This window comes from Microtus ochrogaster, chromosome 10 (genome assembly GCF_000317375.1).
Source record: "Microtus ochrogaster isolate Prairie Vole_2 chromosome 10, MicOch1.0, whole genome shotgun sequence".
Taxonomy (NCBI): domain Eukaryota; kingdom Metazoa; phylum Chordata; class Mammalia; order Rodentia; family Cricetidae; genus Microtus; species Microtus ochrogaster.
The window spans coordinates 35,909,232-35,928,127 of record NC_022016.1 but is presented as its reverse complement, the minus strand read 5'-3'; the positions used below and the strand labels follow the sequence as shown (position 1 = coordinate 35,928,127).

Below are 18,896 nucleotides of genomic sequence, written 5' to 3'. Positions count from 1 at the left end.
TAAAGTCAAACCTCACTTTGCTTCTTGAGCAAGGGCACTAGCAGGGCCACAGGGCTTGCTTAGGAACATGCTTAGGGTTCCCTACTAGCTAATTGATTGCCATGCTTTCTAAGTACCCCCATCCAATTTTCTGATGCCTCCCTGACTGCCAGCAACACTACTACCAGCATAGATTTCTTGTCCTTTCTAGAAATCCCTAGTTCTTGAAGAATGGGGAACCTGTTTACCAAGTTTGCCATAACTGTTAAACTGCACAGTACAGTAAGCTAAAACGGTTGTGTTTAAAGTAGCATGCAAAGTTTTAATATTGTGAACGCTTTTTTAATCTGAACATAAACTTTTACTTTCGCATTTCCCCGAGTAAGATAAAAGATAGGAAAATAATACATTTAAATTCCCTTCAAGTTCTGAGATTAAAATCAGGTCTATTTCATGACTGTGTACTTCTTGTTTTGTGTTCATAGAGATTAATTCTCAGGGCTAAGGATTTAGCCCAGTGGTAGAGCATTTGCCTAGCCTGTACCAGGCCCTGGATTGAATCCACAGCACCACAAAGAGCAACAACAACTTCTCCCCCCAGAAATGGCATTAACAGTTTTTCTTTATTTATTTATTTATTTATTTATTTATTTATTTATTTATTATGTATACAATATTCTGTCTGTGTCTATGCTCGAAGGCCAGAAGAGGGCACCAGACCCCATTACAGATGGTTGTGAGCCACCATGTGGTTGCTGGGAATTGAACTCAGGACCTTTGGAAGAGCAGGCAATGCTCTTAACCTCTGAGCCATCTCTCCAGCCCAACGGTTTTTCTTAACACATAGTAACTTCCTGTCTTCAAGGCACATTGTGTCCCAGATTTCATGACTATATTAGAAATTGGGCAGACTCAGAAGACACCTCTGGTACCGTATGTTTTCATGCTAGACTATAATCATCACGCTAAGAGAAAAGTAGGGTGCATGAATGTATAGACTTCTGTATATGAATTAAATAAATTTTAACAAAGCACTTAGAGTAGTGCCTGGTACACAGTTAAGTGCCATGTGCTTGATAAACTAAATTAAATGACCCATAAAGGCTCTGACTTTAACCGCGCTTAGAGTAACTTCTAAAGACCACGTATGCCAATCCTGCAGAAGTCCACTTGACCACAGAGAAAGCCACGTATTTTTAGGAGACCAAAAAAGGCAAAGACTGCTGCTCTTTTTGAGCAAATTCAAGTTAACATTGGCAATTCCATCTATGGGTTCTGAAATCCAGGACATCTCCGGAGACTGGAATGGGAAGGTTTGGGCAAGCAGGGCAGGTCAACCCTGGTTCTGGCCACCTGTCCCCTTCAGGAAGGCCTCTTCCCCAGCTGAGGCAGTAGAGGGGGGACTGGCCAGGGGCTGTGGCCTAAGGGCGGGTTCTGGGTTCCACACGCACCTGAACAGGGGCCCGAGCTGGAGCAGGTGCATGAGCAGCACCAGTGGCCGATCGCGGCTGAGGTCGCGGTGGACGAAGAGGAGCGTGAATTGCACCAGAGCACAGGGCATCAAGGAGAAGAGCAGCGTCAGCGCCTGCCACATGCGGTCCCCATCGGAGCGGTAGGTGCTGCTCAGGTAGAGCGCCGCTATCGTCTCGGCCACGAACAGGAACAGGGACGCTAACACCGAGGCCGGGAATTTCATCTCCGCGCCTCAGAGACTCGCCCCGCGGGTGGCGACGGCGGCAGCTGTGACGGTTCACCAAGCGGTTCCCAGCATGCCCGGCCCCGAGCCGCCGGCGTGCGGCGTAGCCCGCCGAGGGCACGCGGGCCAGGCCACACGCCCCGCGCAAGCCGGAGCCCAGCCTGGGGGCAACCGCCACAAGGGGGTGGGGCGGGCAGCGTGGCTCCGCTCGGACACGCCCACGCGCACCGTGCGCAGCCGCCGGCGCGCTCCACAAGCTCGCGGTGGCGCGGGGGACACTGTTCCGGGCGGGTCGCGAACCCGCGCCTTCTGACCGCAGCTGCCCGAGCACGCCTGGAGGCCGCCAGCCAAGCTGGCCCGCGCGTAGCCTCTGGGTCCTAGAGTCCGTAGGTCTGGAGCAGAAACCAGAATTGGGGGTGAGGGAGTCTGAACTCCTTCCCGATCCACGATCCGTCTGGTTTCTGGGCAGAAAAAAAGCCTGGTCAAAAGTTCAGGTTTTCCTGCTATTCCAAGAGGGCCTGAGCCCCCTGAGAAGGTTTTCAGAGCACAAGTGTGTGGTCATGCTCTCAACATACTGAGAAATACCTTTAACTTTTCAACGGAACTTTTGAGCATGTCCTTTGTCTTTCTCGTGCAGAGTCAGAAGCATCGAAAGAGTTGTGTGAGCCGAAGTTTTGCTTTTTAGATAAAACTGCCTTCAGAATATCTTGCTGTATAGCTGTGACTAACCCAAGGCAGGTCAAAGACCAGAGCCTAAGAAGGAAGCAGTTTCCAGATCCACACACACCTACCTCTGTTGGTATGCCAACCCCTAAGGCTAACAAAATTCTTTTTCGCTCAACTGTTTATTTTAAAAAACTGAATACAATATATTTCAACATACTCTTTCCCCTATCCTCCTCTCCCATCCTTCCAACAACCCAACTTTATGCTATCTCTGTCACAAAAATACCTAAAATAAAAAACAGTAAGACAAAAAATTGTCAAAATCAACAAAATAAAACAAAAAGTACAATAATAATTTTTTTTTAAAAAAACAATCAACAAACATGGAGTCCATTTTGTGTTGGCCCACTACTCCTGACCATGAGACCTGCCCTGGAGTGTGGCTGGCAGGTACTCATTGACACTCAATTGCAAAAACAGAACATATCAATTGCAAATATCTTCTTGGTTGGAGGTGGGAATTTGTGTCTACTTCCTTTTATCAGTGCTGGGATTTTGTCTGGTTTTATCCTGTACACATCCTGTGTACCCGCTGAGTTTTTCACAACCTTCTGCTATACATCAAGATGGACACCCCACCTCCCCCAGACACAGACACAGACACAGACAAACACACACACACACACTCCTTCACACCTTCTAAGATCATTTTCCATGAAGAAATTGGGTGATTTTAATTTTCAGGCATCTTGGGCATTTTACTATTTTGGAAAATGATGTAAATACAAACAAGATGTAAAGATTCATAAGATCTCCACAAGAACAAAGAGAGAAGGTGTGGACAAGTTGAGTTGTTTGACTTGGTTGTTGAAGTGACCTCAGAAAATCTATTTATAATGGTTGAAGGGAGAATTGAGCCAAGGCCTGAGAAGTACCAGGCCCTTTCTCCAAAAGTATTACGAATGCCTATTTATAGAGCCCAGCATGCCACCACGTCCTGGATCCAGATACACACAGTCACAAACAGAATCACCAGCAGTCCTCCACGGTGTATTTGTTTAATATTTTATTTGATACCATCATTAGCTTTAAAGGGTAACTAATGAGTAGCTACAAATAATTAATTAGAACACAATAACGGTTTAGCATCAGATCTTAAGGCAAAGGATTATCACAGGTTTTACATTATTAAGTGGACCGTGTTGTGGAGCAGCAGTGCAATAAGCCAGCAACATCACTTTAAACAATAAAGTGCAGTTTATGGCAGATTATTTTCTACAGTACAAAACTGATACAGAAAACACATTGGAAAGATCACAGTGTTTTTGATATTATAACAGCAGCTAAAAAATAGTAAGGTGCATCACTAAGTTTCTAAGTCAGTCTTGCTTCGGAAGAGATTTCATTACACCAGGCAGTGGACTGTAAGCAAACCCCCCGGTGAAGCTGAAGCAAATTCAACTGACAATTGTCGTCCCGCTCCAGGAACAATAGATAACAAAAGCTAAAATCTGATGAGCATTTATAAGTTGACCTTTCCGAATTATCACTTGTCATTTTATCAGTCAGGTGAACATATACATTTACAACTTAGTTTCTCTGCCCTACATTTAAATGGATTTTCATTAAAAATCAATGTCAGATATTGCATTATACTTCCTCACTAGGACCAAAATACCCACTGTGATTTTTTTTAAAAAATATGTGTACTCAGTAATAGACTTATAGAAAGTGATGTTTGGGTGTAATAATATGTAATAGGCCAGAATACTTGATAATTTTGTTTTATTATAAAATACCATAGTATAACATTTTGTAATATAGTAAAATGATTAGCAAAATGTTCTGCAATAAGATTAGAACTGCTCCTGATATATCTTTCAAACCCCTCAAAGTACCCCTACAGACATATAAGAATTAGCAAGAAGTCAAAGAACTTGATTTTGGCAAAAAGGCATTTTTACAAAGCCTCTCAATTGGTGTGCAAGTATTTCAAAATTCTTGTTATATACAACAGATAATTGGTGTTGAATTTAATGTTAATAAAAATTAAAAGAATTTTAAAGTACTAATAACTAATTCCTATCATTTGGTTTATTTTTTATAATTTTGCTTTATTCGTAATTGGTGGAGAAATACAGTAAAGAGCACAACTTTATTAATAATACTAATTTATTGAGCACATCTTTAAACTTCAATAGTACATTAAACTGTGGTGCTCGTTTACTCTTAGGTGCAATTAGGAGTAAGTTGTTATACTATATTGACAATTTCCTATTTGGGGTATTGCCCCAAAAGATTATGGAATTGCACTGGTTTGCTGCTTATGAAATGTACCATCAGGAAGATTAACTTTGTTTTAACCCAATGATGATACAAACATTTTTGTAAATATTGCAAATTGTGAAGTAGATTCTATTCACTCTAGTGTGTGATGTTTGACCAGTCCCTAGTTATTTATGGCTTCTCAACATGGTTCACTGATTTCTACAAAATCCATTTTAAAAATTCTCTTAGTTTGGTGCCACTACATCCAAGAGACTGGAGTGGCCTATACAAGATCCTGAGACCAAACTATTATTCTTACAGTGTTCCACTCTTACTGCTGGGACATCTCTATAATACAAATAATACTGCATTTTCAAGAGCAAAAGGAGTTTACCACTGCTACAGTCTTCAGAAGACACCTCTAATATTAAAAGCCCTAAAAGATACAAGACTGATTATTTGAAGCAATATGCTTATTTGAATATATCTATATATAAGTATTACCACATTCAACTTGAATCAAATTTAATGACACAGTTTATTTTACTGGTAATTGCCACTTACACACAGACATCCCACTAAAATATGCTGTAATAAGGTCATTTGCTAAAGACAGTAGACAAGTATAGATTTTAAGCCTTTTTTATACTGATTGCTAAGTCACAGCTACTTGACACACAATATAAGATTATACACTGAGGAACACATCACACAAAATATATGAAGAAAATTTCAGTAGAACTGCATTATTCTATGTGAAGGAATTCTGTTTACACATACACACAAGTGTTTTACCCATCTCCATTCTTTTGGAGTGCTCCTTGTCTCTGAAAGCATAACACAAGGGACTGTATTGGGGTACTTCAGGAAGACCTTTAAGACATAAATCTCCAGCTACTTTCAATTTAGTAAGTGAAGATTCCATACCAAAAGTGGTATCTTGCTTTTCAGGTGATTCTGAGTACAAAGATAAGTCTGCTTCATGTGTCATACAATTCGCTGGCCCTCCTTCCACCCCAATGCAGAACAAAAACACACATTTGGTTTTCCATTTAAATAAGTTTTCAAAGTTGATTCAGAATGGGTGAATAACAGGTACCCCCAAAGGAAATGAAGACGCAGAGAATCCTGAAGATGAGAGACTTTGTCATTTGTGAAGGGAACTAGATGGAAAGGACAAGGTTCAATATTTAAAGGTGAAAATGAATATTCTTTTAAATCTTAACAACATCACCCATTAGGTCCCAATTTATTAACACTTTCAATTTATAAAATAAGGGGAGAGACTTTGTTCGTGTAGGAACTACTTTGGTTTTTGTCTTTTATGACATAATGAAAGACATAAAAACAATACGGCCAGTCCTGTTTATGGACTGGAAGCAAGATACATGTGGCCACTACCTTATTCTCATTGCACAGGCACTGTTGTGGCAGCTTGCCCTGTACTTGTGATCTGACTACAGAATAGTCCCAATTCTGGTTGCAACTGACCTCGAGGTCAGCCCTTCTGTCTAAAGTAGAATCAAGTCTTGTTGAGCCCCATGCTCTTAGCTAAGGACAGATGTGGACAAAGATACAGAGGAAGCCTGCCTTCGTAGGAGAAGAGAGGTCATGTGTGTGATTAAACAGACATAGGGGGTAAAAAATCCATTATCAGAATGAGATGTTTAGAGACACGTGATGACACATGCTGACTTGAAGGTGAATTAGGATTAAAGAGATTTCAGTAAGCAAGAAAACAAAAGTCCCAGTGGTAAGACTATACTTGTTTAGTCTCATTAAATGCACATGTACAAATTATCTTCAGATACCACGCTTTGGTAAGCAACCCCCAAGCTCTGATCCTGTCTTCTAGCTTACCTTTCTCTAGCCAAATTTATGCTAAGATCACATGACCTTGGTAACTTTGAGGGTTAGTCATCCCAGCTATTAATTTGAGACATAATAATTTAAAGGAGGCTTCACAAGCAGCATAATTCTATTCCTACAGGTACCACACTTCTGATGACCAAATTAAAAAATACAGATCAAAATCAGTGTTAAATTATCCTATTTCCCAGTTCATTTTTTGCTATATAGTTATGGCCTGGATGTTCCTTTTCTTCAGTTATTGGCACCAGAATCCTTTATTTTCAGTCAGCAAAATAAATATTTGTGTTAAAGAGAGCGTCTAGACTACACCCCCCATTCCTCTGGAGGAAATTCTTTCAAGTCAGAACCTTCTGAGGCACAAACACCACAGTGAGAATTGGCAGTGGAATATAAAATATATAGTTACCCTTCTAGTGTCCTGGGCCCCAAGCACTGCATCTTCATGTGACATGTGTTTGTTTAGTTTTTAAATATGAACTGAGCATAATTTTATGTGCACATAGTAGGAACCTAAAACATAGAAGCCTTTTTAAATAATAAAGAACCCATATTGACAAATAACTCCTATGATGACTGTATAAATTAGGCAAGGTACCTAACTATATAAAGTACCCCCCAAAAATTGGCAGAACAAGGATTTAGGATTTCTAACATGGTTCTCTTGACATTACTATTTCCTTTTAATTGTGTCTTTTCTTTGATGTCTTTTTGTTCTTAACGCTGGGACTAGGGCCTAGGGTAGCATGCATGCTAGAAAGGTGTTCTACTATAGAATTACATCCTCAGCCTGTGTATACTTTCTTAGCCTGGTTATATATCCCAAACTCATATTTTTTGCATTGAAATTACTGAGATATACGCTCTACAGAAACCAAAACACGGGGAGGAGGCAGAAATTTTTTCAATAAAAAAAAGAAAGAAACCAAAACAATTTGCATAACACTTTGATTAAAATCTCAAAGAAAACTAAAGAAGTAAAAAGAAGAGATGGGATTTACTAGAGAGCAAGTAAGCTGTTCTATGTAATGAATTGTCATAATTGAATACTATTATCTTAACAACATGGTCAATTGCCTGGAAAAAAGTCAGTGGGAAATATACACTGTCAAGCTTCTGTTCTCTTCAAATACCAGGTTACAAATTGAAAGATGTAATGTGGCAATGAGATAGGGTAAATTAAATATAGACAGTTAAGGGTAGAAAGAAAGGCAAGTAACTGTGTTAATGCCACAAAGCTACAGTGTTTTACAATATATTGCTATTGAAGTATAATGTGTCTCCTTCCTTATTGTTAAGGCTCTTTCAAAGTATCCTCAAACATCTCCACTCAGCATTCAGGACTGATTTTGTCCTATATAGTAAATAGCATGATAGCATGAACAGTGGTGAAAATGCCACAGTAAGAGCTGAAGGGATGGCTTGGCGGTTGAGAGCATGGAGCCCCACCCCACTTTCTGGGAACCCAAGTTGGATTTCCCTTCCCAGAATTCACATCGGGTGGCTCAGAGCCGTCCATAACTGTAGTTCCAGCACTCGTATGCACATATCCACACATGTACTTGTAATTAAAAATAATAAAACTGCCACAGTAGCCTTCAAGAGGGATCATGCTTTAACATTAAGAATGTTACTACACGTGAAATTGGTTATGAAATAAATGACATGACTTAATTTCCTGCTGAAAATATGTGTCTTTTATCCCTTTCTTGGGAAAGTAATATAGAAGAGGACTCTAACTAGCGGTGCTTGTCTTTCAGGAAAATGGAAATGATAGGTTTAACAGCCAAAAAAAAAGTGTAGCCTTGTTTCAAATTTACTGAGATGGTACTTCCGAAAGACCACACCCAAACATGACCCCTTTTTAGACATGGTATACAAAAATAGCAAGCTTTTCATAATGGTCAGCACAAAGTCACGGTCACTCTATTGCATCTTTAAAAGGTAGGTTCAGTTTTTCTAAAGCTCCTGGAAACATAACAGATACAACAAAGCTATGTGTCATTTCCTAGTCCTTTGGTTGTCTGGTCCATATAATGAATGATGGAAGAGGTGGGCAGATTTTTAAAGGAGGTTCCTTTGAGAGAGGGGTGGATTTGTCTACTGCAATGCTGGCATATTTCTAATCTAGAATACTGAATAAATGAACCTGAAAGGAGAAACCAGACTTCGAATCCTTGTTTTGTTCCCTCCTAGCTCTGTCTTTGGGGGGATCACCTAACACACATTGAGGGGCTGCTCAGACACAATGAAAGCATGTATTCCTTTACTGTAAAAGGCCTAATTCTGCCTGGTTATCGTTAGCCTGTAGGGCCCATGCCAAACGCATTTTAAATGAGATGTAGCAGCTGTCACTGGTCCTTTCAGAAGGAGAACATTCTGTAAACAGAATCTTCCTTAGGGCTTCCAAAAGGTGCTTGCCCTCCTCAAGAATGAACGTCTGGAATCTAATTAAGTTTTACTCCAAACAGTATTTTCACAGATGGGCAATTAAAGCCAATTTTATATGTTGAAATATGAGGGTGTGAAATGGGACCATAAGCCAACAAGGTACACATTTTGCAAAATTCATTTTGTCCCAGCTTGTGTTAACGATTGTAAACGTGCAAAGAGTCATAAAATATAAAAAGACAAGTTCTTTTCTTTGGTAAGATTCTTTGAGAATCTTATGAATACAAGAGATCCTCTTTTCCAAAATAGGATCACACTTATTTCATACAAACCCATACAAATCCATTGGTTCATACAGCTCCACAAGCCAGCACACACATAAATATTTCTAGGCAGTAAAGTATTACCTAACTCCTCCCAAAGACTATCTACATACAGTTCAAATAGTGCTTCAAATTATATGGTATTAAATGTATCATGTACACATATGTACCTCTGTATATCCAAATAGCTAATGACTATTGAAACAATGACATCTTATACAGAATAACAGTTTTCTTTAATATGATGTTTGAACTTCAGTGGTTAAATACCGGGACTGTGGTAAACTCATATTCTCTGTATGGAAGTGACAGTTGCTTCTATTAGTGTTCAGCAATCCACTATTGGCTTGAAAGTATTTTTACAACCTTTGTTATTAGCAAAAGTAAACTTAATATGATAACTAGAATCAACTGGTATGATAGTAAAGCTCTAGCATGTCCTTTGTTTTGCAAGGTAAGGTGACCAGCCAGGGAGTTCATTCCGCTCTTAATCTAATAGGATAAAATAGAACAACATTCATTCAATAACCACTTCTATTTTCCTCATTTCATGTCTTTCATGGTATTCTATGAAATACGGAAATGACTTACCTTTGTGGTAGTTACCCTGATCTTTGAGATGAGTGATTTTCACCGAGAGCTTATTTTACAGTCTAATAGCTTCATAGAGATTACAAAGATAAAGGCATTTGAAGAATTACTAACATATACAATATACAGGTCACACTTCAAGTTGAGACAAACACATGACAACAACACTTATTTGCTAGATAAGAATTTTCCTGTCTTCTTCTTTGTTTATTTATGGTACTAGGCATGGAACTAGGGCCTTGTGCATGCTAAACAAGCCACACCCCTAAGCTACTAAGCTTAGGCTGCCACTAAAATTACACTCCTTCCTGCCCGGAATCTCACTATACTGAGCTCTAGGAAAGAAAACAAAACTAGGGAAAGAGATATTCTAAGACCTAAGGAAGCTTGAAATTTCAGTGTTTAAAATAAGTTATGATATGATATTTTTAAAGTGCCCATGATAGTGATTTAAAAAATACCCACATACATATTCAAATATCTCCACTCAAAAAAAAAATCATGAACTTCAGCAAGCAAAGGCCTAGGACAATCAAGGGTTTCTTTTCATGTCCTTCATCATGACACTTGATCCCTGCTAACAGTATTTATGAGGGCAAATTATTTTATATATTTTAGATTATTAAGATTGTCTTCACTTCTGAATTTAAGGGTGGAGGGTATACACAGATGGTCAAATTTGCTCTGCAGTTTTCAAAGGGCTGCCAGTCTATCCCCATCATCTCCAGTTCACTTTTGCCTTCAGTGTCATGTACTGGAAAACATTATTTTCCCCTCGCTTTCTCTCGATCTTCGGTTTTACATCTCTCCCCTGAAACAACAAATCTGTGATTTTTAGATGAGTTGTGGCATCTTTGCTTGGCAGGCTCTCTCTCCAGTCTGGTATAGCGCTGCTTCATCAGGCTGAGCTCATCCTTCTGGCAGCAATGTGAAGGCTCATAGTTGTGATGCCATTGGATGTGGATTATGTGGGAAACTGCCTAGAGGAGGCCCAGGAAATCTCAGGGGACTTCTGCCAGGATGCAATGGGAGATGGAGCCTTTAAACAAAGACGCTGAAGAGAGGGAATTCAGCCTGATTGGGCTGTAGCAAATCAATGAGAAAGCAAACCGTGCCAGAGAAGCCTTCATACAAGCTATATATGCTTTCAAGGACCCGTGAACCAGCTTTGAATTCTTCAGTGAACAAGAATTGTGCAAACCTAAGAGAAGAAGAAAACACGAACAGATTTAATATGACTGTGTCCATGTGACCTGCTACAGGATGCTCTTCTTCTTTTGTGAAGTTAAAGTTTTAGTGTCAGGTTGTTTTCAGAATTATGTAATTAATTTGAGAAAACTCCATTCTCTAGAGAAAAAAAAAAGATCAGTTATATAAGTATTTGTGTTTTGCAACAGAGTTTGTTGCCAAACAAATCCAACTACTTTTAGGAGCTGCTAATCAAAGCACATTGGTATTTTCTGAGATTCTATTCCTTCCACTGTCCAATAATTATAAGTGAAAAAGTCACATAAATCATCCTACTTTTGTTTATCTTGAACCAAAGCAAACTTATATATCACGGTTCCTTTTTAAAAAATCTAAATATTTGTGTTCCTGGAAGCATATTATTTCTGAACTCAGTCTCATTTATATGTGACAGAGCACAGAGGCTGAAAATAAATGTGAGGATTTTACACAATCTGCTTTAGGCAACAAAGGGTGAAGATGAATGAGAGAATGCAAGCAACTTTTCACAATGGTGCCATCAAATAGTAAATTCAACTATGAGGCATTGCTCTTAAGACAATTTGCCTTTAAAATAAGTCACTGATCTCTAAAATTTTGGTGAAAAACATTTTTCTTTGACTTTCATTTTCTTATTTAAATTAACTAAACAACATTGTATAGTAGTCTCCAGCCTTTCCAATGCTCTCACCGATATCATGGTTTTTAACGATCTTATTCCTTTGTCATCATCAACAAAAATAATCTCCAATTCTGATGCTGGTGAGGCTTGAGAGTTTGTACTGTCATAAATTTAGGTTATTACAGCCACCACAGGAGTCCTATCAAGAGTAATTACTCATTAGATCTTTTGTGGGCCATTGAAACTATTGCAGGCAGCTTAAAATAAATGAAGAAATAAATTGCAATTCCACTTGTTACTGATTTTCTATCAACTGTTTTCTTAAATATGCAGTCATTTGAATAAGAGTTTGCACTTCTAAACAGCAAAAAATAATGTAACTTAAGAATTAACTCAATATGTATAACTACATATAAATAAATTTATAAATTATTATTTATAAGTAATTTATAAATGATGAGGTTTTCTTAGCTCGGTGTTTTTTATAGAACCATTAGGTTTTTATATGTACTGTAGCCAATATTGTCCATTCTTTTTAGTTCTATAATTACCATTCAGGCTCCCATTTTAACGGAGAATTATTGAGAAAATTGGTTAATTTGATTTGGGGAACAGTGAGTACATTTTTGACACAACAGTTTTCATTTTACTATTGATACCATTTTCAGAAATGAGTAATGTGTATATATATATATATATATATATGCAAAGATAAAACTTAGAAATGATAAAACTCAAATTTAGTAATAACAAAAGTTAATCTTTACATAGAAGTTATATATTCCAGGCATTATTTAAAATGATTTTCTTGTATTTATTTGCAAATTTTTTATAATAAAGTTTAAAAAATTTAAAAAATAAAATAATTTTCATGTGTTAACTTATTTAAACCAGCCAACACACCTGAGAAATGGGCACTATTTCACATAACCAATATGATTCTGGGTATATCCCTTCAAAAGGATTCTCACAACTATGAGGGACTATTCTTTGGCCTCTACTACGTGACAGCTCAGATACAAGAGAATCAAATCATCTGGGGGTGTGGCTGCAAAGCCTCCTAACTTATCAGACATAAGTGCCACCCAAGAACATCAAGACCTCTTCTGAGGACCTACACAGCCAGCTTGCGTGTGCCTTCAAAGGGACTGCTCAGTTTCCTACCAGTTTATTTATAGTCTATTCATGGTCTTTCTGGCACAGCGTATATAGTTAATCAGTATGGAGTTATTTCTATTCAAAACAATGCTGTCTGCTCTACATCTGGTTTCCATATGTATCAACGCTTCAGGGAATAAACTACAGAGACTAATTTAGGAATTTACTTGCTAACAAAGGTAATATCCACTACAGAAGCAAGAGAAGAAACAAGAGACATGGTAACTATTAATAGAAATTAGGAATTAGAAATTATTTCCCTTCAGTTGCAAGGTCTGGAGGTTCACAGTGTAAGAAATTAGTAACCCATGATGACTCTGCCTCCTGCATAGGCTCCTTCCCTCCTAGACAGAAGGCAGGAAAGGATAATCTATTCATACAGTGTAAAAGGTAGCACTGTTTATAATGAAATTATTGGAAACAACTGGAGTCAAATATTCTTGTTTTAGTAAGACTGACGAAAATGTTAGACAAGGCCCTTTATGTATTCATACAGCATAATCAACAAGATAACAAGGCACTATCATTTGTATAAGAAAAATAAAATTTGATATATATTCCCATATTTACAGACAACAACTTGGGAAGAGACACCAGACAATATCTCCAGGGAAGTCAATTAAATGGCTGGGGAGGGGGGATGATCGTTATGCTATGCTCCTTTTTTTTTTACACATTTGAAACCAGGTGACTATATTACCTGCTTAGAAAATCAATTAGATTAAGATTTCGAAAATTAGAACTCAGAATGTAGCTCAGTGGGTAGAGTACATCTGTAAGTTTAGAACCTGGAAAACTAAGGAGTCAGGAATTCAAGGTTGTTGATCACTATATAGTGAATTTAAGACCAGCCTAAGACATGGGAGATCTTGTCTCAAGGGCAAAAGGGATTTGTAAGAATATGTGCATGAAAACAGCTGACCTTTGAGCACGGTAGATGTATTTGGAGTTTCCTGTAAGACGGTACAGCAGAAGGAAGACATAGGCACTGCCGGCTACACCATGGCAAATCCCTGGCCCCTTCTTCAGTAGGCCTTTCTGCCATGTTAGCTCCCCACAGCGTATGCATGTATCCAGGTACTGTGGTTTCTTGGAAACAAGATAAGCTTTGGCAAACAGATAAGCAATTCCTGTAAAAACATCGATGACAATAAGAGGTGACTTTCAGGACTTAATAACATACTTCTCAAAGGTGTACACCTCCTGAATCCCCACATATTCTAACACCCAGTGTCTTTTGTTTTTACATTCCTAGCTACATTTCCAAAGAGAAGACTTCTAAAGCACGTCAACTAATATGACCCATTATCCTATAGAAGTTCAGAATTTGCGATGTTTATGTATTTATAACAATACCCGTTTGCTGAAGAGCAAAGCTAGGAGCTTTCCAGAAATGACAGTGCAATCACAACCTCAATAAGATGTCTACCCCAGCTTTGAGGTTAGCCCTTCCCATAGTTCATGTTCCACAGAAACAAACATTCTTTCAAAACTTGCCAGTACAGAAGCAAGAGCAGAAACAAGAGACATGACAACTATTAATTGAAATTATTTTCCCCAAGTTGCAAGGTCGGCCAGTCCATAGTGAAATTAACAATCCAAGATGACTCCAGCTCCTGCATAGCCTACTTTCCTCCTTGCCCGAAGGCAGGAAAGGGCTAAGAGACTAGCACAGTGGTAGAAGGCTTGCCTAGCAAGTGTGAGGCACTGGCATTTGTGCCTAGCACCCTCCAAAATTCTATTTTTAAAGTGGAAACAATGGCCTTGAATAGAATAAATGTCTTGATGGGCTCACCCACTAAAATTTAGGTAGACACTGTGACTAAAATAAGGCATGGGCCCATGCTGCTGTCAGCAAAACTAGAGATCAGACAAGTGAAAACTATCCTGATGGAAACAGTCAAGGGAGGCCTTGGATGGAAGCTGGCGTTTTCTGGGGTTTGTAGGCTACATAAGAAACGCCAGGCCCAAGACGAGGCAGGGAAAACATATTAGGCACCAAAGATCACAAAGGCTAAGAGGTTCAAGACATCTAAGTTTAAACCACAAGTCAGGGTGGCAGCATCCTAACCAAGGGACCAGGACGGTAAGAGTAAGAATGAGTTCAGATTCTGGATGGTATGATAGTTTTGTTAGGCATTTTAGACTGTATACTGTGGGTGATAGGGAACTACTAAAAGTCTTTTATTATGAACTAGTTGGTTTTGATTTTTGAATAACAATGTGATTGTTCGTACATAGTATTATGAGGAAACACCTAAAGAAAGACAGAAGAGCTCCGAGCTAGCTTCGTTAGCGGAAAAATGGAAATGAAATTTGCCGAAGAATAATTTCATAGGACATAGTGACTGTTTAGACCAACTGAGCATGAACTATATGGCAGACGCTGATTTTAAAAGGCCTCTGTCTGAACCTAGACAACAACGAGGACCCTAAGAGAAACATATGTGGATCTAATCTACATGCGAAGTAGAAAAAGACAAGATCTCCTGAGTAAATTGGGAGCATGCAGACCATGGGAGAGGGTAGAAGGGGAGGGGAGTGGCAGGGAGGGGAGCAGAGAAAATGTACAACTCAATAAAAATCAATAAAAAAGGCCTCTGTCTTTAATGGATTTTATAGCTTAATCTGGAGGTGCAAACTAGGCTATGTAATGACAAATATAGTTATGGAAACACACAGGAAGAGTCCCTGCTGGTGGGAAAGGCCTACTAGATTATCATCTTATAATTGAGTTCTGGATGATGAGCAGTAATCAATGAGGTAACTGACTCAGCTTCCCTTTATCTTATCAGGAAGCAGACCACGCCTGAATTCTTTTAACAGCTGGCTGCTAACACGTGTCCTGGATTCCTGCCTTTAGAGATTGCCCCACAGGCAAACAGAAAATTGTATCAAATACTCAGCCCTCTGGAGCTATCATGGAATACAAAAGTCTACTACTCTCTTGCCTGAACACAGAACCAAACTTTCAGTGGATCTTGTGCCTATTAGCATCCCTCAGAATCAGACAGAGTAAAGCCAGTCTCCATGAAAGCCATTTCTCTGGCTTTTCTTAGCTTCTTTGTCCAACAACCCTTGGCCTAGTAGGCTCCCTTGAGAGTACAGCCTGCTTCCAGACACACAGAAAAGAGTGTGTTAGGTGGAAAGTGTTTTAGCCAAGGAAAAGCCAAAGGGTTCCCTATTATACAGGCACCATAGCATGATACAGAAAGCCCTTCATGAACAACATCCTGCTCTGTCCGCTAGCTGCTTCTTCATTCCTGGACTGAAGTTTCTAACTTCCATAAAACCAGACTACCTGCAGTAATCCAATGCTACTGAGTGCCTGTTATTCTTGGAAGAAGCCTCCTGTTTTTCCTGGCACAACTCAACTCAGAAATCACTTTCTTTAGGAAGCCTTCACTGAATCTGGAGGCAGCATGAGAAATCTCTCTTCTTGGATCCTATCTCACACTATATATAATGTAGCACTTATACATAACCAAATTTAAACTATCTGTTTCAATGTCTGCCTCCCCTGCTCTAAGGCAAACCACTAAAGGGCAGGAATTTTTATCATATTCCTTTTCTTTTCTCCTCATCTGGTGTGGTGCTTTGCTACCAAATAGTTCCACAAATGTCTGTTGTCCCTGCAATACCTCATTTAGCACCCTGCACACTGGTTCTCAAACTGTGAGCCTCAAACCCTTTCACGGGGATTTCATATAAGATACCCTGCATATCAGGTATTTGGATTACCCCTCATAACCATTTCAAAATGACAGTTATGAAGTAGCAATGAGAATAAGTTTATGGTTGGGGTCACCACACCGTGCGAAACTGTATCAAAGGGTTGTAGCATTAGAAAGGTCGAGCACCATTGCTTTAGTGGAAGCTGGCACTAGAAGCAGAGCAGAGATGTAGAAAAGAAGATCGACTGAGATGGTTTCAATTGCTGTATCAAGCATTAGCCCCAGATAGTTAAAAAAAAAGAAGCTATGGATCCTAGGGCTCTGGACAGAGTAGGGCCTTGAACATATTCTAAATTTGTTAGCACCTACTCTGACCTAATGGAAAACATCCTAACGCTTCTGATTCTTAAAGGAAAGGATGTCATGTTTCTTTGACTGCGATGGGAATTAGCACAGCTTTTTCCTACGACCACGAATTAGTCTTCAATGATATAAAACAGAAGTCAGTGACGGCGATGACTTTGCCAAATACAACCAGGAAATTAAATCACAACGTAATAAAGATGGTTTGGGGAGGTGAAATCTTTGAAATGTGGGGTCTTCAGAGACTTGTGACAGATAGAATACACTACTTCAACATACTGGAGCATCACCACCCAGGTTCATGCTAGGATGTGTAATTTTGTTGAGTCATTACAAACTTAGCTACCAATCTGTGCTCCAGGAGCTTTGCTCTTTATTCAAAGTCACCTACCCAAGAGCCTTTGTGGAATGAAATTTCAAAACTGCTCACACCTGTGTTTCACACAGAATAAAGGAAGTGCACTGTCAGTGTTACCAAAGTAATGCTGTAACCTGATGCAGCCAGGGAGGTTATTTTAGCCACAACATTTGTTTTAATGATTCTGAAAATGACTTCCATACTGTATTTCAGAGTGATCAAGGTTATGAAGGGATCACATGAGTCTTCCTGCAATACTTTATTGTATTTAAGAACACAAAGCTACATGTCACTGTAGGTATTTATAAAAGTATCTGAGATACTTCCCTTAGGAATGGCAAAGGTCCAGATGTGAAGATGTGTCAATGATGACAAAAATACTGAAATTCACTACTCCACTTCAGCATACTCATTTCAGATTTTTTTCAAGGTCACTTGTTAGAGTTACAATTAGACCCCAGGGTTGCTCATCTATAGTCAAGAACTAGTTATGTATTTCATACCTAATATCTAGGGTAGTCACTTGTAGAGGTGAGCTGAAAGAAAGCCCATAGGAAGCTAAGGTGTAAATAAGGTAGCATTAATGAAGTTCCACACTATAGATTATCTCTGGCAGATTTTTAATCATAGGAATGGTCTGTCATCCCAAACCATCTGTGCTGTTCACAAATCTTTTCTCAAAATTTTTCTCAAACAAATAAAATTGTTTTTTTTTCTAGGCCATTTCCTGTTGAATTTGGAGAGAAATTTCTTGTAGTCAGCTTCAGTGAGATCTTGACTGTCTCTGACCTGCAATGGCCAGTTTTATAATCACTATTAGGTGAGGGCTGAGGTAAGCAGAAATAACGACCTTATTTAATTAGTTAATCGGTTTCTTTTTCATACCCTGGTGACTACATGGACTTAGTTTTGATTTGAAGCAATATATTTATGTTACTCTTCTTAAAACACTTAGAGTGAATATTACAGGAGGGTAAATAAAGTCTCCAATGTCATGAATCCTATCCATGACCTGCTGAAACAGATGGCATTTGGTATTCAGAAAGGGTACAATAACAGTCATTTAAACACCTACTTCAACAGGCTCACCCACTCATTTTAGTAGATTTCTTTCTACTCTATTAAGGGCTTTTACTAGCATACTGAGTCCTTTTAAAATAGTCTATATTTAATTTGGGACATCTCCAGAATTTAGGAATCCTGGGATGCTTGGAGAATATCCAGAGACCACCGCTGAGAATGATTAAGGGGAAGGTGAAATAGAAGTATTGAGTATAACAAGAAACATGATTTCCAGAATGGGAAATAACTGCTGTGTTTTTTCTCCCCAAAAAGGTCAAAGCAAGAAGTAATGGGCACAAATTATACCTGACAGCAGCTAGCCCGAACATAATGTACTATGTCTTGGTACTTTTAAAATACACAATTTGCCATTCCTTCCATAGTTAAATGTGGCAGGCAAAGAAAATATGACAGTAGACAGTGACATATTATTCAAACTGTATCAAGGATAAAACAGAACTCTAATTTGATTAAAGAACATTAATTACAGGGAGAAGGGAGGCAATAAAAATCAGGTAACAAGACAAAAATAAATCAAATGCAATTTAAAGTTGTGCTCTTCTGTTTGAAGCACAGCCTGGTAAACTAAATTCATTCATAATCAAAATATTTTGGAAGGGGAGATTATAAAAGCATTATATGCACATGC

General features: G+C 38.8%; 2 protein-coding genes across 2 annotated transcripts in view; both read right to left on the bottom strand.

The window, feature by feature from the left end:
• The window catches only part of Xk (X-linked Kx blood group), a 51,137-nt gene extending 49,303 nt beyond the window's left edge, over positions 1–1,834 (bottom strand). The window contains exon 1 of the mRNA XM_005352834.3: positions 1,431–1,834. Within this exon, the coding sequence (XP_005352891.1) occupies positions 1,431–1,675 (245 nt within the window). The 5' untranslated portion in view covers positions 1,676–1,834. The remainder of the gene's footprint in view (positions 1–1,430) is intronic.
• A 1,560-nt stretch (positions 1,835–3,394) lies between these two features.
• The window catches only part of Lancl3 (LanC like 3), a 130,020-nt gene continuing 114,518 nt past the window's right edge, over positions 3,395–18,896 (bottom strand). Inside the window, exons 4-5 of the mRNA XM_013348338.2 lie at positions 13,713–13,920; positions 3,395–10,984 (exon numbers count right to left, since the gene is read on the bottom strand). Of these exons, the coding sequence (XP_013203792.2) occupies positions 10,825–10,984; positions 13,713–13,920 (368 nt within the window). The 3' untranslated portion in view covers positions 3,395–10,824. The remainder of the gene's footprint in view (positions 10,985–13,712; positions 13,921–18,896) is intronic.